The sequence below is a fragment of the Haliotis cracherodii genome, unplaced genomic scaffold, assembly GCF_022045235.1.
Source record: "Haliotis cracherodii isolate W230 unplaced genomic scaffold, xgHalCrac1.p SCAF_15, whole genome shotgun sequence".
NCBI classification, from domain to species: domain Eukaryota; kingdom Metazoa; phylum Mollusca; class Gastropoda; order Lepetellida; family Haliotidae; genus Haliotis; species Haliotis cracherodii.
The window spans coordinates 7,815,497-7,842,351 of NW_027266270.1; the positions used below are offsets into that span (position 1 = coordinate 7,815,497).

At 43.0% G+C, this 26,855-nt stretch overlaps 2 protein-coding genes and 1 pseudogene across 2 annotated transcripts in view; 1 reads left to right on the forward strand and 2 right to left on the reverse strand.

Annotated features, from left to right (window-relative positions):
* LOC139462218 (xylosyl- and glucuronyltransferase LARGE1-like) overlaps nucleotides 1-26,855 on the reverse strand; it is a 472,136-nt gene that overhangs the window by 318,545 nt on the left and 126,736 nt on the right. The window lies entirely within an intron of this gene.
* On the reverse strand, nucleotides 1,431-26,543 carry LOC139462214 (sushi, von Willebrand factor type A, EGF and pentraxin domain-containing protein 1-like; annotated as a pseudogene).
* LOC139462584 (uncharacterized) lies at nucleotides 21,545-22,150 on the forward strand. Its single transcript, XM_071244423.1, has one exon. The coding sequence runs from the start codon at nucleotides 21,545-21,547 to the stop codon at nucleotides 22,148-22,150; it is 606 nt and encodes a 201-aa protein (XP_071100524.1).

The window sequence follows — 26,855 nt, forward strand, 5'->3', positions numbered from 1 at the left end:
GGTCACCGACCACACAGGTCACCAACCACATAAGTCTCCAAGCCTGACTCCCGATCCATTGATGTGCCACTGAGTAATGATGTGTGAAATCACCATTAAATAAAAACATACTTTATTTATGTTTTTGTTTCCAGCACAAAATGTACAATTGTTGTTATATTTACACAGTAAATAGGCAGAGTATAAGCAAATACGTAAATAAGCAAAGGCATTATAACCAAGATCATGAGGGTACACTCACTATCACGCGTAACAAGAATTAAAAAAAAACATGTTTGTTTTATGGGATACGTCAGGCTAAAACGAGGGAATGTTTCCCTTTAAATCATGCGCATCGATCACTTTTATGTCAACACAAAATAATTTCAAAATTCGAGCGTCATGGGGCAAACAGTGTTATTATTAAAACAAGAAATCATCATTATCACTTTCCCCGCCATGGGACATTACAATTTTGCTTGATCATTATATAGTGAATATGCATATGCATACAGAATTATTGCATCTATTTGTAACTCAGTCTTGATAACTATCTCTTAGATAAATAAGCACACACAGTTTCGGTCATGTAACTTCAGTAGTTTCTGTGAAACCCGTCAGCCACTATGCATAAAGTAAAATAACATGGATCAAGGGCTGTAACTCTGTTTAAAAACAATTTACAGCACCAAGCTTTAGTCTTGACAAGTATCTTTTATAGGCATGCAAACTTTCAGATAGTTTCACATTAAACTTTTCCTCATTAACGAGAGGATGCACACACTCTTAAAACATGTAGCAATGGACGTAACAATGACAAAATAATAGTTTATGGCACCAATTTCCTAACTCAGTCTTGATAAACATAGTCTTGTCTGGTTGATGAGCTTGCAACGTTTCATTCATGTAACTTCAGGAGTTTCTGGGAAATCTTGTCCCTATTGCAGCCACGATGCACTAAGTAAAATAACATGGATTAAGAGTGAGTGAGTCAGTTAATAATTCAAGGTCACATCGGCAATATTTCAGCCATATTGTGACGACATGGATCAAGAGCCGTAGGGTATAAAGAAAATAATTGATGGCACCACTGTCTTGACAAGTGTCTCTTAGATAAGCATGAAGAAAATTTCATTTTCATAAAATAGCATAATAATAACTTGCTTGAAAACTGATATAGTGTGAAAGAGGCCGAGTTTAAAGTGTGCCCAGTTGTTTTTTGTTGACAAATATAAGCGTTCCTCCCGCTTTACTTTGTTTTCAAAAGAAAATAATACTCCCAACTCCCTCCTCAGTTTTGGATAAAAATGTGCCCGGAGAGCATTTTTTTAATGTAGCTTAATAGTCTGAGGGGATTACATACAGTTTGCATAAGTACCGACACAACAAGAGGTTATATAGACCCATTATTTTCAGTGTTCTGAGCAATTTCCGACACTATCAGGAACAATTTAATATTTTGTGTCAGAGTTTAAATCAAACACCGAGATCGAATTCTTTCTATCAAAGTTCATGTCAACGTGTTGGATGCTCAGTTGAGATGTCCTTGACGCTGTGTCTCGTTCTGATCTTCCTGCGTCCGCCCCCAGCCCTTGAACACCATCTGTATCAATATCCATAGCTGGACTGCCAGCTTGGTGATGACCCGTGCGTGTGTTGGATCCTTTCTGTGTTAGAGGGACAGAAGACTGACTGTACGGAGGTGGAGCTTCAGTTGTTATGGGCCGCAAAACAAACTGAATCGTCCATGCTTAGGTCAGTTGGGTAGGCCATGTGGGTCCATGCTTCTATAATTGAATTTGGAGCACCGGGTCTGAATCTGATATTCAGGGGTATGCTTTGTCCTCCCGTAGACATATCTTCGACAACAGTCTTCAGTGCATTGACCTTCCTCTTCTGATGCCTCCTTTAACATAGAAACAATACTCGCTGCTTGACTTGAGTGCTGATGACTTTACATAGCTGCAGTTTTTTAGGCAAGTAATGAAGGTTACATTACACATGTATCACCCTGATATTTCGAAGAGAGGAGTTTAATAAGTGCATGTACGATTTAGTTTAATAAAAATGTCTTATGCACACTTGGACCATTCTTCATAAGTTTAGAACAAAACTCACCATTTTCTGTAGAAGTATGCAGCAATGGACACTGCTGTGATCAGGAAAGCCGTCGTTACACCCACAACAATAGCCAGTGGGAAATCTAAATAACAAATTAGTCTTCAATCAGCAACCAGAAGGTTAATTCGTAATCAGATCTAAAAGGACAATAATTGAATTCCCCAAAGATATCATGTCAGATGAAAGTGTGCAAAAAATCGACAAAACCCTTTCCATATTCATAAAAAAAACTATATCATGAGCATGTGTTTTTGAATTACTGTCAAATATTGATGACACCAGGTGTTCAAATCCGTTTGAGTTTAAACATAGCATTTATATATGCCATTGGTATGTGTATATTGTTTAACGCCGCATTCAGGATTATTTGCATTTAGCACTAACCCCTAAATGGATTTATCGCGCGTATCCAAACTATAGGTTAATTACTGCTGGAACTCAGTCACCCCCGGGTCAGCACCCTGCACCTTGCCCGGGTCCCCAGTTCTTGCGCTTGGGGGCCTAATGGCATTACCCCTCCTTTCTTCCATCGTCTGTAGTCGGCTCTCTTCAAGAACACACGTGTTCCGCCGTATCTAATCGCTTTCGCTTTGTTATACTTTGTCCACAATCGCGTTCGTTTTGCCGATTTACGTTTCAAAAACGATCAGTTTCAACTCTCGCTCTTTCGCTGCACTCCCGAAGTTCACCCCAGGGACATTTACCACTTGCGGATTACCGCCTTCATCAACTCGACTTTCCGTGATGCCTCCCTTGAGAGGAGCAGCCATCAACCACAAACTCGTGAGAGGAGCCAAGTACTCAAGGACAACCGGGAGACAAACCCATGGAGTACGGATAGTACATGATGCCTATGGCGAGGTTTCAAATATTGGGAATAACGATGGTAGCACGCCAACGCTTCCCCCCAGCAATTCACGTGCAATCTGCACAGCTTGTAACAGGTTACTAACTCGGGTAGCCAACTAAACAAGCAGCTGGGAAACATACTCCAGTTACTAGAACATTCAGCGCCCGGCGACCAACAATTCCGGCGCAGAATGTCGGGGGACGCCTCACGCCACTGGGAAAAACATTGACGGTAAGCTGTGGCAGAAGTACATGGTCACACAGCTGGTTCGACAACTGGAGTTAGGCAGACGGGCACAGCAACACAGGGTGTCATCGCCAGTAAGGTATGCTGGGACTTGTTTGTAGCAGGCACAACTGCAAGTAACCTCACCAATGAGGTAAGTGTGGCAGACATTTTCATGTCACTAGGACCTGCTTTGAAGGAAATAGGATCCAGCACACCCGATACAAGCCCAAACAATCTTTCCCGGAAAGCAAACCAGTCGCCAGGAAAGGTAAATTCAATGCCCCTTTCCACTGTAGATCTCAATGAAATGGCAACCTAGTTACAGCAATATGCTAAGGACAATTAGGAACGAGTGCTAACGGATGCTATGGCTGGCGCGCGGTGGAATGAGGTGGACGGAGCTGGACGCCATCTCAGATGCACAGGTCAAGGCGCCTAGGGGCAGCCCCAGAGCCCTCATCATTCACCTAGGCTCCAACGACCTGTGCACAGTTAAGGGCAGCCAACTCTATCTTGATATGGTAGCCTAGATCCTTTGGATACAACCTCCCAACACTAGGATCCACAGGATCCACATTATATCCACAATGCTGCCCAGGCGCTACTGGCAGGGTGCGAGAGATCCATTCAGGATCGAGGGGATGGGGAGGAACATTAACCGCAGGCTTGCCAACCGTGTGAAAGAGATTGGCGGAACAATAGTGCCACATCTTCAGATTCTGGCATAAGACGGGGACATGGTACGGCTGGGAGGGCGTCCACCTCAGCAAATGTGCCCTGGCTCTTGTTTTGCACTAATGGGAGGATGGCGTCCCCATGGTCAGTGTTTCTTTTCCCTATCAAGGCAAGCTGGGCGTCTATGCTCCACTTACCGTATGGCCGTGGTTTTGGGGAAGCTTTGTGACATGGTTCTTTTGCTACTCCTAGTAACAAAATAACTTTCTTCCAATTTTAAACTTTCGTTTAAGACAATACTGCTTTTCACCGGGAATCTTTCCTGGGTTACCTGCTTCCCAATGGGAGCCTTGTCTTTCCAGACGTTTCAGCCATGGAATTGTTAAATAGCTTAGGTTGGGAATTGTCCTCATATTAGTTAAATTTTATAGTATTCACGTTACCTTTCGGAAGATGCACATCAACTGAAACACATAACAAGATATAATCAAAACCATTGTACATTTCATACAATCCACATATAAGCATGTATAATGGTTCAATATGTATTATGTTTAGAGAAGTTAACACAAAAGGATTGATAAAACAGGCAGTGAAAGAAATGGTCATGAAGTATGTCATCCTCACCTGTCGTGAGGTCTAGTATACACTACGTTTTTCCATTACCCCTTGAATACATATATCTCTTTACAGTGTCGACGCTATTTTTACCAATGAATCAAACCAGAGTCTAGTTTCAGTGAGAGGGAGCCAGCGAGCGCTTTGACCAATGAGCAGTTTGACCAATGAGCACTTTGACCAATGAGCGCTCTGACCAATGAGAGCTCTGACCAATGAACGCTCATGTAACAACGGTTATATTTCTCGTGCAACATGTGCCACATTAATATCAGGCAATGGTAGGATTCGCATATATTTCACACACGGAGCAGGAATCATTTGATTTCCGTGACACATATACAACTCATTTCATTACTTGAATTATAATAGACACGCGTCATTACTACACCGTCTATCAGCCCAATGTATCCACGGATGATAACGAGTTAAGTATTGACGTTGAACTGTTGTGTTACATTGTACCTGTGCATTCCTCGATACTCAATGAAGACCTCCCAGGTGTGGACTTGCCCTTCGGACATGCATGGCAGAATGTCGCTCCCGTAACGTTGCCGTAGCGGCCGATGTCACATCGTTCACAGTAGCCGTTGATGTAGAAGGTTCCAGGGCCACAAGGAACTAAAATTAAAAATATTAGATTGTGTTCTTTGAATAACGTTCTGTTCTGTTCACAGGGTACATTTTCGTTTCACCTTCGACTACGTTGTGACCTCGGAAACCTTGTCAGTACAGTCCCCGTCAGTTCGGAAACCTTTTTTTGTTTGTTGTTGTTGTTGTTTATGTTGTTGTTTAACTCAATTGTTGTTCACAGCAATATTCCAGCTATATGGCGGCGGTCTGGACCAGACAATCCAGTGATTGACATCATGAGCATCGATCCATGCAATTGGGATACGATGACATGCATCAACCAAGTCAGTGAACCTGACCAACCGATCCCGTCAGTCGCCTCTTACAACAAGCATTGTCGGAAACCTTGTACGTGTGGTCCCCATCAATCCAGAAACCTTGTGAGTATGGACAATATCAGACCGGAAAAATCGTTAGTGCTGACACCGTCAGACCGGAAACCTTGCTAGTACCGACTCTGTAAGTCCAGAAAACTTGTTAGTGCGGTCCCCGTCAGTCCAGAAACCTTTCTATTGAGAAAGCCGTCAAATCGGAAACCTTGTTAGTGAGGACCCCGACTTACCAGAACCCTTATTAGTACGGGCCTCGTCAGTCTGGAAATCCTGTTACTGAGGACATCATCAGACCAGAAACCTTATTAGGATGGACCTCGTCAGTCTGGAAACCTTATTAGTGAGGATCCAATCAAACCGGAAACTTTATTGGTACGGGCCCCGTCAGTCTGGAAATCTTGTTATTGAGGACCTCTTCAAACCGGAAACCTTGTTCGTGTGGACTCAATCAAATCGGAAACCTTGTGAGTGAGGTCTCTTTCAGTCTGGCAACCTTTCCTGTGCGGACACATATAATCCAGATCCCTTGTGAGTGAGGACCCCGTCAGTCCGAAAAACTTGTGTGTGCGGAATCTGTTTTCTGGGCAATCATATGTTACCAATCAACCGCTAGTTTTGTTATTTTCTCAATTCGGACGGACGAAGATTAAACGTACTTTCCTGTTTATGTGTATTTGAAATGTATATACAGTGCAATCCCGCTTATCCGGACCCCAGCTATCGGGAAACCTTGCCTTTATTTTAATTTTACATCAAAGATGGCTTCCTAGCGGCCATATTGAAATTGTCTTAGTGTAACAAGCATCCAACTCAAGATTTCAGCTGCCTCTGCTGTCGTTTCGGGGAAGTCCATACAGAAGGTTTATGGACGCCAACGACGAACGAAGGAAGACATTACCTTACATAACCTTTCAGACCATATCAGCCTAATTTTTTGTCAAAGAAGGTCAAGAAGTGAAGCAAATCCAACTTTCAAACGTAACAATAACAACACTCACTGCAATAGTAGTCAACCCTGGTCCATCCCACAATGCATGTGGCGCTGCCAGAAACAAAAGGGGCGCCTGTCAGTAAGTAGTCCACGCCATCTATCGTCACGGTGAAGTCCCCTGCTATTGCGGATGAGTTCAGTTGAAGAAGGGCTGTGTTGAGTCCCTCCAGACTGCTTTGTAGGCTTTCTGTCGTGTACAGATATCTCGTCATGTGACATGTCTATCGGCAAAAGTAATATATATTTGTATAAAAAGTTTCAAAATACGGTGGGTGAGCGTTTGGGGCTAGTCGTCTGACTAATCTGAGTTGCGATCCTAAGGCGTGCCAACAATCAATAAGTCTCCCTGACTTTGTTTGTCAACGTGGTTTTCTACAAAGTGGGTAAACATCTCAGAACTTTATCACTTCTGTCTCTTCGCCCACATCAATCTGACACGCTGTAATATGACTGATATACTGTTCAAAGCAGTTCACTCACTTGTGTTATGCAAGAACTAAACCAGGTGTGATAGCCAAAGGTTTATTGTAATCACGGACTTACTTTGAGCTGGACTTGTCCCAAGCGTTATTATGAATCCCATGTGGGTAATTTCCCTCTTATGACGCTGTTCAGCATCACAAGTAGACGTACGTATGTCTTTGATGTAACACGTGTTATCTTTGATGCAAGGCAGAGACTGGGTTTCTTCTCTGGCGCGCAGTAACACCTTCGACTTCCGGTCAGCCTCACTGTCATCAATGCATTCCAGGTCTTCATACTCTTCCTCGAATTTTATCTCTAATTCATCCGCATCCTCTATCGCTGCAAAGGAATAACAAAGTCATTTTAAGTGTATTTTAGCTTGTTGGTTGCTCAGGGGGGAGGGGTGGTCTTTTATGAGGATTAGATATTTTTCAGTTGCAAAACAAGATATTTATTTTAATTAAACCTATGAACCTCAATATTTGTTTAAGACTGAACCTTGTAAAAATGTAATTTTTGTGGCAGACAATTTCTTTATGTCTGAAGCATATTTTTTTTTAAGAATGTTCTATAAAAAACGTAAAAGGACAGTTCTAACTGCGGTGTGACAGATGAATTGACCAATAGCTCATATTGACATTAAAACAGGTTTTCGGGGCTCTTTTGCTGTTTAAATTCCCCACTAAGCAATATTTCTGCTACACGGCGTAAACAATCCAGAAATTGACATCATGAACATTGATCCACGTTTTGGTGTTACCGTAACATGCAACGAACAAGCCTCCGATCGCGAGTCTGACCTCTTGATCAATTATTATATATTAGTTGTCTCTTAAGATAAGCATAAATTGCTTGAGAAGTATATTTACACAGGTTATCTTTATCCGAACGTCCGGATTCGATTCCCAGCATTTGTACAATGTGTGAAGCCCATTTATAGTGCTGTAAACCAAACTCACCCACTCATATCAGCTAGCAAACCTACCAATACAATTGGGGAATCGTCCCTGTGGGTTGTCCTCGGTAACATAGCTCCATTCGTATCCCGTCTCCAGCCCACACTTATACACAGACAGCGGGGATCGATCGAAGTCATAGCCGTCTTCACATTTCAGCTGACACAGTCTTGTACTGTTGACATCCGTGCATTCCAGATCGCCGTGCTCAGGGGGACTTACTTTTGAACATTCTGTAGATTGTGACACAAAACGAATGATAATAAATTCCGAATCAGAAGATGTCTCAGCAAAATCACATCACATCACATCACATCACATAGCAGCTTTGAAGAATGAATGAACCTATCAACAAGTCACTGAACTTGACCACCCGATCCATTTAGTCTTTGACAAGCATCAGTTGTTTGAAACCATTATTATTTCCCCTAATTCCCAACCGGTGCGGGATCATGCAAAGCATCTTTAAACGGACTGGTATTCATATTTAAGCAGTAACGTCATCTCTTTCTGTGGAATCAAGTCTGTAAAAGGTCATTTGCGAGTGTTTTAAAAGGCACATCATATACCTGGACATTCTCCTGTATCGCAGGCCCCGATCTCGCTCTCTGAACCCTCGCAGTCGTCTCCGCCATTCTGTGGTTGTGGGTTGTCACAACGTCTGGCGCGAGTTCTCTCCCCTGGTCCACATGACGTAGAACACTCTGTCCAGTTACCCCATGCGGTCCATTGGCCGTGAACTGGAAAGGGTTGGTACACACTTTCCAACAATCTTTTATCTTCAAGACATTTGAACCAGTTTACAGTGATGGTAAGCAGAATATGTACAGTTTGTTTATTTGTTTTTTGTTGTTTGAGGATGCACTCAGCAATATTCCAACGGCAGCCTATAAATAATCGAGTCTTGACCAAGCAAACCAGTGATTGACATCGGTTCACGGAATTTTGGCACACATTTAACGAAGTAACCGAGATTATCCCCACGGATTATTTAATTGCTTTTTGCAAGCAAACTTTAAGGTTACTGAAGATCTACGGTTGTACCCGGAATCCTCAAGGGTTCCCACCTACATGCAATTACAGACTTACCTAAATTAGCATCACAGTATTTTCCCGTGTACTCGGGTGTACACCTGCACGTGTATTCTGCCACACCGTCTACACATGTGCCGCCGTTAGTACACTCGTTCGCCAGACAATCATCCATATTGACGTCACAGTTGTCGCCGTGGTAACCATCTTCACAGGAACAGGTGTAGCCGTTCAGATCATCGTTACAATCTCCATGGATACACGGTGAGGATAGGCAATCATCTGTGTCTGTAAAATACAGAACCGTAAGTTCAAGTTAGATCATATGTATGTATAGTTCTCGATTATCCAGTGTATTATATCTCCATTCTATTATGATAAATATCATGGACGCATTAGCTTCGTTTTGAGTCCGGCTCCGCTGACACGACGCTAAAAATAGCCGTCCGATCAAAATATACAGTTCTACTCCGTGGTCTAGTGGTAGAGCGTCCGCCCGGAGAGCGAGAGGTCCGGGGTTCGATCCCCGGCCGCGTCGTACCAAAAGACGGTAAAAGATGGAACTTGTTGATACCCTGCCTAGCACATTGCGAATTGCGGCGCCTTAGACGACGACGCGTTCCCCCAGGATTTTGAATGTTTTCATGACGCATCCTACTGCTGTCGGCGAGTGAGTGTGTTCGATTTAACTTCGCTTAGCAAATAAGAGTTAGGATCATCGTCGCTTTTGAGATGTATTTTAAATGTATCACGGCGTTTAAGCTTATGTGAGAGAGGAGAGCAAAGTGAGCATGAGTGACCTGAGAAGGGGCACAATTGGGCGAACTTGGGATTCGATTTCACCAAATGGGATTCTGGCACGCCTACCGGACGCAACTCTGCACAGCGAATTACGAAACCTCAACCCACTGGGCAACCTGTGTCAAACCTACTCTCGATTACCCATTAATAAGGTCAGTTAGGTATTGTACTGATTAAAACATTGGAGCGTCACGAATAAAAACGGGTATCGAATGGTAATAGTACGGCCGAATCAACTTCACTATAATCCAATGATACCTGTAAACCAGAATTGGACAAGCCACTCTGCTTACAACACCCTCACAGTCCTCAAAAGGAAACGATTTGCAGTTTTGTCTTTTTATCAAAGAATCATGTTGTTTAAAAAATATTTCTCAATAGCTTTCTGAAAACCATACCGTCACATTCACTGGGGATCTGTATAAACGAATCTGAGAGATTTGCTGAAGTGAAGTCTTTCCAGTTGAAGACGTCCCCGAGGCTGCCCGTGAAGCAAGTGTGTGACGTTGGTGACGGAGCTGTCTGGGGGGAACGCCACATGTTCACCTGGGATACACTGCCCTCAAAGCCAGCACCTGTGGGCATCCCGATCACGTCTCTCGTTACAGTTCAGTCATGTTCTAACCACACGTATGAAAGTAATGAACTTACATTAACTAAATATATAACGTCAAAACCAGAGAATAACCTGCCTCAATTATCCTTAGTCATACGTTTATTGTGAAAGTAATGACCTTACATTAACTAAATATAAAAAGCCAAAGCCAGAGAATAACCTGACCCAATTATCCTTAGCCATACGTTTAGTGTGAAAGTAATGACCTCACATTAACTAAATATAAAAAGCCAAAGCCAGAGAATAACCTGACCCAATTAGCCTTAGCCATACGTTTAGTGTGAAAGTAATGACCTTACATTAACTAAATATGAAAAGCCAAAGACAATTACGAGTCGCGAGCAAAACATTGTGCAATAAAGCCCAACAGGTGGTATGGAGTTGGTTTAAGCAGCGGACGTAAAGTCACATTCAGACTGAAACCAGTGGCTGTAAACAAAAGATTGCTTTGATTTTTCGACTTGATAAATTGGATTGATGCGTGAAATTTTGAGAGATTGCATTTCACTTCTGGTTTATATATAGATAGGGGTGATTGATAGTAAAAAGGGCATACAATTTCATTATTTTGTCATTACTTCAGATTTCGGGCTTCAGTCCCTAGATTTGCATCTGAAGTTGACCAGGAATTTAGAGTCTCGCTGACAGTACATGTCGTCCAACAGCAAGTGGTCAACTTATTCCACACATGTACGAATACGTTTCTCGTCATTTTCCTTTCTTTATTAATGTATATATACATATATGTTTAATCCATTAAAAATATAAACATGAAATAACAAGAAGGGCTAACCTCCCATGGAGACCAGAATAGATTGGCCATCATTAGCGTCAAAAGATACAGCGTGCGTGAGACTCTGGACCTCGTCTACACTGATGGAGAGTATATTGTTGATGTAGTTGATATTTATCTGATACCATCGGCTTGTGTTCAGGGCCGCCACATCGAGCACTGTGCTGTTAAACAAATACCACGACAAGTTCATTCTTCATGTGTTCAAATGAAACAAACCCCCTGTAAGTATTTCGAATTCTTCCATACATCTCTCTGACATGCATGGATCATGTGTTGTTTACGGGACAATAACCACTGCACCCTTTATAGAGTCTTTAAATAACCTTCTCTTTTTATAACTTTGTAAGACGCTTTACAGTTTGTAGAATTATGATAAAATATTATATAACATTGTATGATTCATCTATGAAATTCAATCAAATGAAACCCCATGAATCAGCTACCAGTGAAATCGTCCAGATGACCAGGTTTTAGGATTAACAAATTAGTTTGTAGTAATACCGCGTTAGTAACATGTATAGACCCGTGGAGATCCCGGTTTGAGAGGGTCTTCAGCAACTCCTGCTTGCCTAAAAGGTGACTATGCTTGTCGTAAGAGGCGACTAACGGGATCGGGTGGTCTGGCTCGCTGACTTTGTTGATGCATGTCATCATATCCGAATGGTGTGGATCGATGCGTATGGTATCAGTCACCGAATTTTCTGGTCCAGATTATTTACAGACGGCAGTCATAAAGCTGGAATAGTGCTGAGAGCGGCGTTAAACAAACTAACAAAACGTGTTGGATTGGGATACGTTCGCGACAGTAATATTCTGAAAGGCGGGGTCTCCGGAAGGACGGGGTCAAGCCTAACGCTGGTTTGCTGTATTAAATTGCAAAACACAATATGATAACATTTGGATCCAAAACCAGAACGCAGTTCATTTACTGTTCGTGACGATGGGGTATTCTCTTGGTTAAGCGTTCGTGCGTCATGTCTAAGGCCTAGGTTCGATTTTCCAGACGGATGCCATATGTGAGTCCCATTTCTTATAACTCCCGCCGTGATATTGCTGTTGCAAGCCAAACTCGCATACTATCGCATTCACCGTTCTCTTTCCCGTCAATTTTGTTTGATCTCAGGGCTACTTACCCTTTTATCCGTAGCTGCAGTTCAGAAGTGGTTGTCATGGAGATGGACAGAATACTAGTATGCTTATCTCCAGATGTCAGAGATATGACGTCTCCTGCTGAATGATACACCAGCCAAAGACGAAGTTCAAATCCGCTTTGAATATCAAACTCTTTTCTGGCGACTTCCAGATGAACACTGGCGTTTTGAGAACTAGACACAGCCACGTCAAACTCTGTGGAAAAAAGATACCAACTAACAAAAATGATAGTTTGTAGTCAGTGTTTTATAACACGCAATTTGTGTTCAGTGAAAGTGATGCAAAAAACAATTTAGGACATCAATCATGTCCAGCGAACGATTTATTTTAAAAGTCCTTGTGCTTCGAATTGACGAAATGAAATACATTGTTTAATATTAAGTCTGATTAAGTTCGATTTAGTTCACCAGGCAGGTTCCGTTCTCAGTAAAGACAAATATTAATGTCCCATTTTACCATGACGTTATACTTTCCATAGTGACATCGTGTTCAAGTAGTAGTAGACTTAGAATGACATGAAACTAAGTGATAACTTCTGTATTGTATATGTCGATACACATTATGTGTTTGTATATTTGCAGGTGTTACTGGACATTTCCGGAAACGGAATACTCACTTCCTTAAGGCGAGTACTGTCCATTCATCACACCAGTCGGCATTCACTTACATCAAGCATAAAGACTTAGTACTGTTTGAAAGATTGTTGTATACTCAATGGCCAAATAAACCATCTTAAATATAAAAGGGTCACTATTACTGTTACCTTGGAGAATAAAAGTATAGAGATATGCATAACGTACGTCTACAGGAGGTGATACTATCTGAGCCTTGAGACACTGTCGTCATCACGCCCGAGCAGGCTGAACACTCTGTAGAACCCACGTTGTCTGCATACTGCCCTTGACTGCACGGAGTGCAAGGCTCAACACCGTTTTCTGAGAAATGCCCAAGTTGACACATGGCTGAAACACAAAAGGAATAAATTAATACCGTTCTTAATTTTTAATAATACTGTTGTAGTGTTGTTTTACGCAAGGGGACCCGGGTTGCCAAGTCGTTTCAGATGTGTCCCATAGGCACGCCAGACACATATATGATGATGGGTACGAATCTTGGTTCCCTTGATTATGTTTCTAAGTTTGTCAGCGCCATTCCCGTGTTCGTGGGTTTCACCAAAGTTGTAACCATGCTCATTTACTCTTATGTACAGTATGTTTAGTCAAGATTTCGGAAGACTTGTGATGGCTTACGAAGACATCTATCAACAGTTGTAGATTTATTTTGTAAAGTTGTTCTTCCATCAGGGCACTGGATACAGCCACGACCTTCAGCCTCGGGTTGGTAGGTTCCAATAGGACACTCCTTGCAGCTGTTGTCTCCCTCTGAGTGGTACAGACCTTCTCCGCATCCAACTGCAATTAGAAGAAAGGCACTTAGAAACATCGTATGATATACAGATCTATCAATGGTGCATGCATCGGCTGTCAATCAAAATGTAAATATGTAAAAGTTGCTGAAGAGTGAGTAAAACCACAAAATTGGCCCAACTATAATCGTGAAAAACTAATTTGGAGATGCTAAATTCGTTCTTCATTCTTTTAGATATGTTTCATTACAAAGTTTGAGATTGGACCTGCCATGACGCCCAACAATGCACTTCCAGGAAAGGCTGCAGGGTTTAGAAGCCTTGAATGTGCGCCAATGACTTTGTAACTTTCTACGTTTACGGTTTGGAATTGGAATAAGAAAAGAAAACTTTGCCTCCAGTGACAAAAAGAAAGAAAACCATTATGTTACCATAATGATAAGAAATCATAAGTCCATTGTACGATTCCGGCAATATCTTGAGCATGTGTTTATGAATCAATATTAAATTGTGATGATACAAGGTTTTCGCTAAATTGCCTCACTAGTGGCGCCTATCATAAACACATGCAAAGGCAAATCAAATGTACTTGTAGAAATAACAAACATCACTTTTACAACAGATATGCTAAGAAAAAAAAGATTACTTATAACCTAATAGCTCTATGTTCCCTTGTTGATGGGATATACAAATCGTCCGATTCTCCAATTCATTCACCTCTGTCTTAAATAGACTTAACCTTTATGTACTTACCACAGCTGTATGTGTTGTACGATGGGAAGGTATCAAGCGGGCAATCCAGCTCAATTGTTGGCCTTTCTATCTCCATCGCAGATCGGACTTCCTCATCGAGGTGTTGAAACAGTTTGGAGTTGTCGCCCTTTATGTCCTCGGTAATATGGTTATACAGGTTCAGAAGAGTCTTCTCAGCATCCTTGAAGGTTTCTCTGGACACGTCGCCGTCGAGGGCAAGGAGGATGTCAACTTTCACTGGCACACGAGTTTCTCGTTTTCTTCTTCCATTATCAGAAGAGCCACACGTCACCTTTCATTGGGAGAACGTGAGAAAAAACATACAACACAACATGTTTACAGAAGACATGACAACTTTGTATGTTGTGTAACGCCGCACTCATCACTAGACCAGTTACATGACGTCCGCCAGAAGGTAATCGAGTCTGGACCAGATAAACCAGTGATTGACATCATGAGCATCGATCCACGCAATTGGGAAACGATGACATGCATCAACAATGATCCACGGCGTTGGGTACATTGACACGCTATCAACAAAGTCACCGAGCCTGACCACCCTATCTATGAAGACGCTTTGAACGATACCCATTTTTGTGTAAGAATCCCTATGGGCAGAATTTGTGTGTGCCGGACATTGGGAGACAGACACATATTAACTGTTATAACACAGTATGAAAGCTTAATGTTTGAGAAGAGATGCAGATAAGAGGCGTTTGCCACCTTGGTAACAGCGAATTGCGGAACTTAGTGCGTTTGTGTCGTAATGCTATGACTAGTTGGCGTCAAAGTGAACAGCTACCCAGTATTGAAACACTTCAGAAAGATATATGAGAATGTTTTAATAAATGGTGATGCAGCTTACCTTGACATTGGCAATCGTCCTCCCTGATTGCCCGAGAGTTTCGCTGAAAGGACTTTCCTTGAATGCGTTCAGGAAATTTGTTTTTATTTGATTCTGGGCAGCTTCCTCCGTGCACGGACCCTCGTAGTAGAACAGTACTGACATTATTGTGTCTGTCGGTCTGCGAGACTCTGTAAATAATAAATCACATAGACATTTACAAGGTTTCGTATTTATTGCTGTTTAACGCCGCATTCAGTAATGTTTCCACCTAATTGACGGCGATCTGTACATATTAGAGTATGGACCAGAAAATCCAGTGATTGACATCATCGGTCCACGTAACTGGGATATCAATTCGCTAAGCTGAACCATCCAATCAGCTTGTCGCCTCTTACCTCAAGCAAAGGTTTGTGGGGACCTATATACATATGTGGAATCTATCTAAAACCTTATTTTAGATTGCGGAGTTGATTAGATCAAGTTAACGTTGTACATAACATAGCATTTACTACTGAAATACTACAAGTGACATTATTCATGTTCATTGTTAGAGCAACGAGGTTCTACCGACTTAAGAACCTTTTTCGTTGTTATTCTTTGAGGTTTGCTTCCCAGCAAATCTGGCTCGGCATTCACTTACATGTGCACTGAATAAAATGACATTACCCTTTGGATTTCCATTACGAATCTACAGTAAATGGGTCATATGAATATATATCTCGTTTGACGATTCACTGACAACCAGGTCATGGACATCATGTATCAGTGTTGTGAACAGTCAGGCATCAGATACATACATTGGGATTTATCTTTAGGAAACACTGAAGTGAAACACTGTACAGCAATATGTCCAAAGACACATCCTGGTTAAACAACTATAACAAGAATGTGTCGAGACCAGGATTTGTTCGACATGTCTGAGTTCGAGACAACCGAGATCCACTGTATTAAGAAAATCAAAGGTCCTCAGTATCTGCACGTCATACTTTAAACCTGTTTCACATGTTGACAAACTGATATATTTTTCTTCAAAACTTAAAACAACCATAAGCATAAAAAGGAATTGATTGATAAACGTATTGTCAAGACATACATGTATATTGATGACAATGGAGAATGAACTGCATAAATTAATAACATATTGGCAGATCGATGAAATACTTACTTGTACACGCTGGTAGTTCTTGAATAGGGAGGGGGCCAATCTTCCAGTCTCCAGATTCCCCACATACCATTAATTGTCCAAAATGTGATGTAGACCTTGTGAGGTCAGTTCCCTTCATGCACTGCATCTGACAGAAATTGCCATCTTCCCAAAGGTCACACGCCAGAGCTCCGTTGGTAGGTGGTGATAATTCTCGGCAGGTGTTGAAGACTGCAATCAAGTTATCATTCCTCGGTCAGGCGCTTTGTTTTTCATTTGCTTATGAATGACACGTCACGAATGGCCTCCCTGTCAGCTGACTGAATGAACATGTTCAATGACTCGTACTTGTTTGGCACAATATATTTTCAATCTTCTTTGAAAGACCTCAAAGTTGTGAAGGCCAAATGGTGGTGCTGTAATATTCCTCGAGGTGAAGGGGAAGCTGACTATTGTGATGCAGCCTTTCAGAGGGTGTGTTGCCACTCTGAATCTTTATGCATGGATATAGTATTAAACAGAAAAAGCTGAGATGGAATCGGCTAACTCTATCCCTAAAATGTTTAGCCTGGGTGTGGTGTGGTGCGGTGCGGTGCGGTGCGGTGCGGTGCGGTGGCGGTGCGGTGTGGTGTAGCATACTTCGTAAACATCCAATGTAATAATTGCTTACACAAATGGTTTATATTCGAATCTAAAATTCAAAAGATGCCCATGTAAATAATGAAATCAATTACCAATATACGTAGAAATAAAATATCCTTCAACATATAATATCTGCATCCGATCGAAGTGGACAAACAAGATCACGTTTAACAGGTTCCATCCTTGCCATCCTTGCCATTGATGTAACATCATCCATGAGCCTTTTGTTAAAGGAAGTCATCAAGTGATACACAAAGGCGGGAAGACCCAAAGTAACACGACCAAGCTAAAGTTCGTCCTAATGGATTTCCTTTTTTGCAGATGACACCAGTGATATAAGTTCTTAAACGTTATGAGTTCACGCTAATTTATACATTGTTATGGGATTAAGCAACTTGTGTTATGACCGCTTGATGACTACCCCTAAAATGTCGAAGTATACTTACAGCTGCAGTAGGGTTGTGAAGACATGTGCCAGTATGGGTAGGCAAGTCCATTATCAGAGTTGGCTAATTCACACGTGGTGGCCTTTGAGCCTTCTAAGACGTAGTTACCAGTACAGCTGAAGGAGCATGTAGACCCGTGCCGGTACCCCTCGGGACAGTCCACTCTCATGTAGGGGAGCGGGTACTGGGCGAAACACTTCAGTTCTGAAGATATGGGCATTCTTTTTTATGTGAAGGAATGTAATTCGTTAATGTACTAAACTTCTGTGTAAGATGATTTTAAACAAGCCTGTTGTTTTTATTTCATAGAAAAATGAAAGAAAAATATAATTTTACTCACAAAATGTTAAGGTCACCCGCCTGTTTTCCTTGTTTTCATAGTTGGCACCGAACTCGTTAGCAATCACGAGGAATACTTTAGACATTGACAGAAACTCTTCCATTAACAAAGGGATGTGTTCTACCTAATATCAAAACCGGATTTCTTACCGAACCAAACATTTGCCCCTGGATTAAACTGTTCACAACGTGTGTTTAATGTCTTGGAAGGTTATTAGAAGCCTTCTTTCAATGGCCTCCGTTCTGTGTTACCTTTCACAACGACCTTGAACTTGCATTCCCTGGCCTTATTTCCGGCGCTGTCGGCTGCTGTGTAAATAATTTCATATACACCCACGGGATGGTAGTCTGTGTTAGATATGCCAGATGTCTGTCTGGGTGTGATGGACTCCCGACTGTTGTCTGTGACAGCTGGGACGTCAAAGTCCACTAACGCCAGGGAGGAGCTCCTTTCCGTGAAATACGTCTTAACGCTTGGGCAGTTGGTGAACTTCGGTGGCTCGGAATCTGAAGCATACACAAAGATGACCCCTTGTGGAATTTTGGTGGTAAACAGCAACCGTGATTACGTGTCATCGTACCCTGACGACGTTTATCGTTGCTCATGATATAAATAACCCGTGCGGATTTTGGTAAAGAGCACAGGTCCCCAGCAACCAATGCTTTCCATAAGAGGTGACTAAATGGATCGACAGATCAGGCTCGCTGACTGGATTCTTTGTTGTTGTTGTTTTATTGTTTAACGCCGCACTCAGCAATATTCCAGCTATATGACGGGGGTCTGTAAATAATCGAGTCTGGACCAGTCAATCCAGTGATTGACATCATGAGCATCGATCCATGCAATTTGGATACGATGCCATGCACCAACCAATTCAGCAGCCTGACCACCAGATACCGTTAATCGCCTCTAACGACATAGTCGCCTTTTATGGCAAGCATGGGTTGCTGAAGACCTATGATAACCCGGATCTTCACGGGTGGCTGGCTTGATTGATTGCATGTCATTGTATACATTTGCATGGATCGATGCTCATGATTGTCTCGCCCAGACTCGATTTCTTTCAGACCGCAGTCATAAAGGGGTAATATTGCTGAGTGCGGCGTATAAACAACTAAAGAACGAAAATAATACCAATCACTGGAGCTGTAATATTACTGTGAGAGGCGTTAGACAACAAACACACGCACACCAAAATACGTGTACTCACAGGTAACATACATTACAAATGTTATCCCTGAATAACTATCCCAGATTATGCTTTAGAAATTGTATTATATATTATAAATATTATTAAGTCAAATGGCTTTCTGCACACACTCACCTACACATTCTGGAATTGCACCTCGCCACTGACCATCATAAGCACATACTCGGACACGTGACTTTCCGGGTTTGACGTCATATCCGGTTTTGCACATGTAGGAACATGCACTCTTGAAGTTAGTACCATCAGTGCACGTAAACGTGGCATCCGGTGCAAGGGATTGAGGTGGACATGTGACAGCTGAAATGTGGGGTTTATGAGGGCACATGGATACGAAATATGTATTTACATGTAGTTCACACCATACGTCGATATACTGAGCATAAATGGACTGACATATACACATGTATATTGGCCTTTTCTTTTGGTCAGGTATTCTTGTGTCTGTGAGGCGCCGTTTTAACATTTATTCCCTATTCTATTTTCGTTGTGTCCATAATGATGTTTAGGATACCTACTTAGCATTTATGATTGTACCATCCTGATACAACTTGGAAAGCATTTTCATTTAGTTAATTAAAAGCCTTTATAATTGTTCTATTTGCCCATAACATAATCTGCCCTACTTTTGGTAAGAATGGATCATGGACAGTATTGAACTATTTTAACAGGTCATGGAAAATGTGCTCTTCAAACATCTTGGGATATAAATACTTTGATCATAATCAAGGCCAATGATTGGTGTGACGCTTACTTTCACAAGCTGGCTCTACCGTAGTTGACCAATGGCCATTCTGCTTGCATTCTCTGTGCTTTGAACCCTTTATCTTGTAACCATAGTAACAGCCGTAGTTGCAGTTGGTACCGTAGACGAAGTCGGCGCTAGGATGGCAGACATAGTAGCCGTTCTTGAAGGTCTTGTTTGGCCCAGGCGAACATCTGATAGCTGAGTTGAAAAATAATAATCATTGGAGATCGTTGATACCGCAATGATTATGGCTCACAAAGTCTTTTACACTGTAATAACCCAGCAGAACGCAGGTCCTAGAAGTGGAGGTCTTCCGACACATAGGGATCAACTTTTGATATTCTCAAACCATCCAGCACCCACTACACGAGTCACTTTTGTGCATGTAAACCGGTGGATAAATTATAAGTTCAAAGATTTTCGGATTTACCTTTGTTAAAAATCAAGAAATATCAACTCATAGCGCACGGCTGATCTGTGCCGATCAATTCAACTTTCAACTTCATTACTGCAGATGATTGTTTTTGGAAAGCCGGTGTAGAACTCACTTGTGACAGTGACCGTCATCACACAGGACCCCATGTTCCCCGCTCTGTCTCTGGCTGTGTATGTGATTGATGTCCTTCCTTCTCCAAACAAGTAGCCGGACCGCTTTCTGCTCGCCCGTTTGGCTCTGTGTCATGGACAAACGTATCTATGATCTTCGTTCAATAGTTAAGATTGTAACAGGGCGAGGAGTCATCCGACAGATGACATCCTCACCTCGTCAGCCTCTGTAGTCATGTGGACATGTCGTCTGTCTTTGGATCAGAATGCACGTGGTTCGAATCCCATCACTCGGAAAGATTTTGGCGCCCAACGTGGTGCTCAGCAGGTTCATAGCACATTTTGAAATATAAATCTCAGTACCCTTCATATATCCATGTATATGCGGCCCGGGGCGTGCCTTTCTGCTGACGGCTTGGTTTGTAGCAGGGCATGGAGTCATCCCACAGATGGCATCCTTTCCTTGTCAGCTCGCTAAAGAGATTAACGATTTTTGCCATGTGGGCAAGGCTTCCGACCTCGGATCAGAATCGGAAACTTTATGACCGCTAAAAGTTCATACATGATTGTGTCTAACTTGACATATAACACATGTGACAAGTGATAATCAGTGTCCCTGGTCTCGAAACATTGATAGATAACCACTTCAAGGTGTAGAAAATAGTACGTAAATAAAGTAAGACAATGAATTTGTGTGAGAGAACCAACAACGATAAGAGTTTGTCTTACGCAACAGCTCCATCTTTGCTGTCGTGGGCTGACGCGTCGTCGTCGTTCCAGTAGACCTTGGTACTTGTCTGGATAGGATCGGAGAACGTATGGATATCCACGGGGCAGGTAACTACAGGAGGAGAGCGGTCTGCAAACGTAACAAAGAACATTATATCTCTAGAAAGTAGTTGACTCCTTCTCTTCCTGCATGTTTTATTCATGCATATTTCACGTATAATAATACCAAGTTAGTAACCGTGCGATGACGTTTTGGACAGAAAATCTACATCAATCTGGCGGTCTGGAACAGTCTACAGCGAGCGATCTGTTACGGGTCGGGAGTTCCGATTATCCCAATGTGTCACTAGGTCTTCTTGCTACAGTTTCCGACATGAGACACAGCAACTATATTACGTAACATACACTTCATAAATGTTTTCCCTTGTGTCGAGAAATGTTATTGCGATCGTCTGGCGATATCGGCGCAATAGCTAGCTGTATGTTCAAAGTGACGAGATCGTGAAGCAATAGCGGCGTCATAGAGGAGTGATGGTGGCGCAGAAGTACCTCGGTTGTAGCTCGAAGTGCCTCGGTTGTAGCCCGAAGTGCCTCGGTTGTAGCTCGAAATGCCTCGGAAGTCGCTCGAAGTGCCTCGAAGGTAGCTCGAAATGCCTCGGAAGTAGCTCGAAGTGCCTCGGAAGTAGCTCGAAGTGCCTCGGTAGTGGCTCGAAGTGCCTCGGAAGTAGCTCGAAGTGCCTCGGAAGTAGCTCGAAGTGCCTCGGTAGTGGCTCGAAGTGCCTCGGGAGAAACTCAAAGTGCCACGGAAATACCTCGAAGTGCATCGGTAGTACCTCGAAGTGCCTCGCTTGTAGCTCAAAGTGCCTCGGTTGTAGCTCGAAGTGCATCGGTTGTAGCTCGAAGTGCCTCGGTAGTAGCTCGAAGTGCCTCGGTAGTAGCTCGAAGTGCCTCAGTAGTAGCTCGAAGTGCCTCGGTAGTAGCTCGAAGTGCCTCTGTAGTAGCTCGAAGTGCCTCGGTAGTAGCTCGAAGAGCCTCGGTAGTAGCTCGAAGAGCCTCGGTAGTAGCTCGGAGTGCCTCGGTAGTAGCTCGAAGAGCCTCGGTAGTAGCTCGAAGTGCCTCGGTAGTAGCTCGAGGTGACACGGTAGTAGCTCAAAGTGCCTCAGAAGTAGCTCGAAGAGCCTCGGTAGTAGCTCGAAGTGCCTCGGTAGTAGCTCGAAGAGCCTCGGTAGTAGCTCGAAGTGGCTCGGTAGTAGCTCGAAGAGCCTCGGTTGTAGCTCGAAGTGCATCGGTTGTAGCTCGAAGTGCCTCGGAAGCAGCTCGAAGTGCGTCGATTTTCAAAACGTTTTTCGCGAAAGTATCTCGAAAATGAGTGAATGAGTTAAGATTTAAGGTCACATGAGCAAGGTCACATTTCGGCCGTATCGATGTTGAAATTGAAATAATAATCTGAAGATGAGGACAAAAGCGGCGCGAGCCGCATTAGTGTCGGGAGGGTTTTGGCAGAACTTTGGCAGGAAATGTAGTGTATACAAATGTGATACTGCATGATTGCACAATTAACCGCATACGGACCGATACCACGCAGTTCGTACCACATGACGGCAGAGTTCAAGCGCTATTTTGTTGTTTATTGTTTATTTGTTGTGCATAAAACGTTCCGGGATAGTGATGTCGATTTTGTCTTTGATTCGTCCAAGAGCTAATTCCCCGTCAACACGCACGTTGACACAATCAGCACTTACAGTAATCTTTAATACCACCGTATGACTTGACAGTTACTTTCAAGCTGCTGTTCTCTGCTCTTCGACTCTCTCGCAGCCGGACACCCAGTAAACCCAATTCGTCAGATTCCACTTACCAAGTTAACATGGCGCTACTTTTTTATAAACCCATTCTTGGTATCAGCGTGCAGAAAAATTACACTTGAGGCTCTGAGGAGTATACAAACCCAAGCTGCCATATAAGGTGCTAGAAGGTTGAAAGCCACGTTACCATCTATCCTGTCGGGTACACTGCGGGGTGGACAGAGGAATGTTCTAACACGTTTCTAATGACACACCACGTGTCTACCGCTTCGGTGAAACCCCCGAGCCCGTGTAAGGTGCTTACTAACGACAGGACAAACCGTGATTCCTTCGTGGACATATTCGCATGATTATAGATGAATTTGTTTGCACGCCCAAGCGACGCAAATCTGCAAGTCAATACCGGCGCATGAGACGGTGGGACCACCCGTAACCCCGAAGACCGTACATTCTGTTTAATTAATCGGCTGCCATGAACGATATTGCTGATGACCGCTGAATGGATGCTACAAACAAACTTCAAATGTACTCAGGGTAACAGTCCAATGTTCCATCAGATTATTGAAAATGACCCTTCTCTCTGAATATCTCATAATGACGATCTATTGTACCGCCACGAGTGCAATAAGAGTTATATTACCTGGAGGGGGGCCTTGTCTTGTGCCCCAAGAGATGAATATAATTGCTATTGGTACCCACCACCAACGTTTTGTACGACGCTTTGGTAACACCTGGACATCTGTCTGACCTGGAAGAGAATATTTCAATAATTATTCCACGGTCATAATTTGTCAATCAGACCTTGGAAAATGTGGTGATATACGTGTTTTGGATATCGGTTATGTATTTATACGATGACTCAAAGAGTGAGTTAAAATTCAACGTTGGCAATAGTGATATGATATGAATACAATCATATTACAAAAATATGGTATTCAGCAAACATACTTCATCATCTGACACTGGAGCCTCTATTGGCGCTTTAGAATATGTGTTTTTATCACTGTGTAAATACTCAACCGCAAAAGTAATGTTTTTGTTTGTGAAATGCACAAAGAAGTAATTTGTGAAAAGAAATGTATACAAACGTAAAGAGACGCATTGAAGATACAGTGTTAACCATTTACATCATCTATTTTGAGCGCGTCGCAGGAACGTCTCCTTTGACGTTTTTTGCAAGTGCAGCGCAAATCACATGTAAAAAGGCGTAATGTCACCCCTTGTTCACCCTTTTTAAGCCACCATATAAGAACACCGAACATTTCACAGTCGACTTTGAAAAAGGACAGGAAACATGGTCAGATTCACTGAACTCCAGAGAGGTGTTGCCATTGGGATGTTACAGGTCGGATCAACGTCAACTGTAGTGGCGAGGCACTTTGAATGTCACGTGTCTACATCACCAGATGTGCATGATTAGACTGGCAGTGGCCAAGACCGGCCTCGTTCTGGACGGCTGAGGGTCACACCTCCAGCACAGGACCATTACATCTGGATGACCCATCTGCGTGGCCGACAGAGACAAGCAACACAGACAGCTGCAACCATTCAAGGTCCATGTCATCCCGTGTCAGCCGACACAGTTCGTCGATGTCTAAAAAAGCGGCGGGAATCAGATGTCGTCGTCCTTACGTCTCAACGTCACCGCCAACAACGCCTGCAGTGGGGCCAACAGCACCTGCGGTGACGACGTCAACAATGGCAACAAGTTATCTTCTCAAACGAATCAAGGTTCAACCTTTCTCAAGCCGATGCCGTATCAGAATGTGGAGACGACGTAATGAGCGTTACTCTAACCGCTCTTGTCTTACAGGCCGACCGGTAGGAGGAGGAATCATCATGGCGTGCGAGGCTTCAGTGATCATCACAGGACCCCTCTACACGTGATCCGTCAGCGTATTACTGCTGTCCTGTATAGGGATGATGTTCTTCGTCATCACGTCAGGCCTCTCTTCCTGGGTCAACCTCAACTCAAAGTGTTTCAGCAAGACAACGCTCGTCCCCATATAGCAGCAAGTGTCTATATAGACTTTCACAGAGTGAATAACATTCCGGTCTTTGTCACCGGACATAGCGCCAATTGAAATTGGGAGACGTCTTCAGGCTGCAAAGCAGCCACAAAAACTATTTTGGTGCGGGAATGGAACGGGATTCCTCAATCCTTCTTAAAGAAATTGTCGACTCAATGAGACAGGCTATTGATGGACACTTGTCATTTTTCGGTTTGGGTGGTACCCTATTTTCGGGTCAATTTTTTCAATAAACACGGATGGTTGTCACAAACATTCAACGGCCATTTGCTATCAAATGTTTTCTTTGTCATCTTGATCTTGATATTATCTACATATATTTTATGGCCTTAGCGTTATCCGCATTTTATGTACAACTTGCGTTTCATGATCAGCATCCCGATTGGCCCTGATTATGTTTCTAATTTTGGCAGCACTTTACCCGCACTATATGTCATAGGACACCATATGTCTTTTCGAGTTTCCATCAGACTGACATTTATATGTCGACGATAAGAATCGATATCCTAACTGGGGCGTTTTGACATTTGCAAAAAAAACAACAACCTTTGCATAGATTTGGTGTCATATGCCAGATTCCGTCATCACAGACCAGGAACCGTAACTTAGCATCCTCAAGGCAGGTAACTGTGCATGTAGTGCGGCTTGCCAGACTGGAGTGTTGGTTTACTGGTATTTGGTGTCCTGCTGGATCAGTGCAGTACTTGACGGAGATGGGGAGACGGCCAGCTGTCAGACTGCAGGTGCGCTGGAACATAGCGAGTCAGAGGGATGTAACACCGCTTTGAACAAAACTTTGTGCTCACAATCCAAGGATAATCAGGAGGAATATTGGATTCAATACATACCACCGGGCGTTGCCTTTGGCACGACTAAGTCACCACCTCGTGGGGATTCTGGGTTAGAATTGGTCACGAGCGGCCTATACCATTTGAGGCTAGGTGACTTGATCGGTCATAATGCTCACATACCCGTGAAGATCCGGGGTAGAACAGGTCTTCAGCAACCCATGCTTGCCATAAAAGGTGACTATACTTGTCGTAAGAGGCGACTAACGGGATCGGATGGTCAGGTTCGCTAACCTGGTTGATGCATGTCATTGTATCCCAATTACCTGGATCGATGGTCATGATGTCAATCACTGTATTGTCTGGTCCAGACTCGATTAATTTTCAGACCCCCGTCATATAGCTTGAATATTGCTGAGTACGGCATTAAACAACAAACAGACAAACATTCATAATGCTCATAATGTGAATCACAGGGTCCCGTTCTTTAAAGTCATTTTAACGCTACGTTTATCTTAGATCTGTCTCAAAGTATGGAGTTGCCATAGCCTTAGCGCTAAGATCGCTTTGTGGAACAGGGCCCTGGTCCAGGTTCGATTAATGTAAGGCCGCAGTCGTTTAATGAAATTGTTGGCTCATGACGTTAACCAAAATGGCAGCAGCCATGTTAGACACCCGATCACCCGATTATGGTGTGACGTACGGATATGAGCAAACCATTCGCATCATTCAATGAAGCCTCGTTAATCCGACATCCACCTCCCTAATCAGTACATTCCTGGAGGAAAATCCGTACGGATTAACAGGGTTTCATTACAGAATATAACGTACCTGACAGTTGTTTTCGGATACAACGGCAAGGCAAATGACGACTACAAGCCAGTACCTGGCCGCCATGTTGCCTCTGTTAAGCAACAGCGCTTTGATGTGACTGGTGGGTATGCTCACCAATCTATAAGGGTGCAAAATGGGCGCGTCGAATCGCTTCACCGACCGCTTATACGGTGTTGATTGACGGCGGGACCCGAAGCCTTTCCTGGATCAAGACACTGCGTTACGAGGTACTTGAGACAAAGCAGTTCAGAGTAAATAAATGTCTAGGAACGTTGACGCCTGATTCCAAACATAACTTCCTCGAATGAATGTCAGAACATGTCTTCACGAAAATAGCCGTGACATGGCGGTGTGATTAATGACAAATGCGTGTTTACCTAGAAGT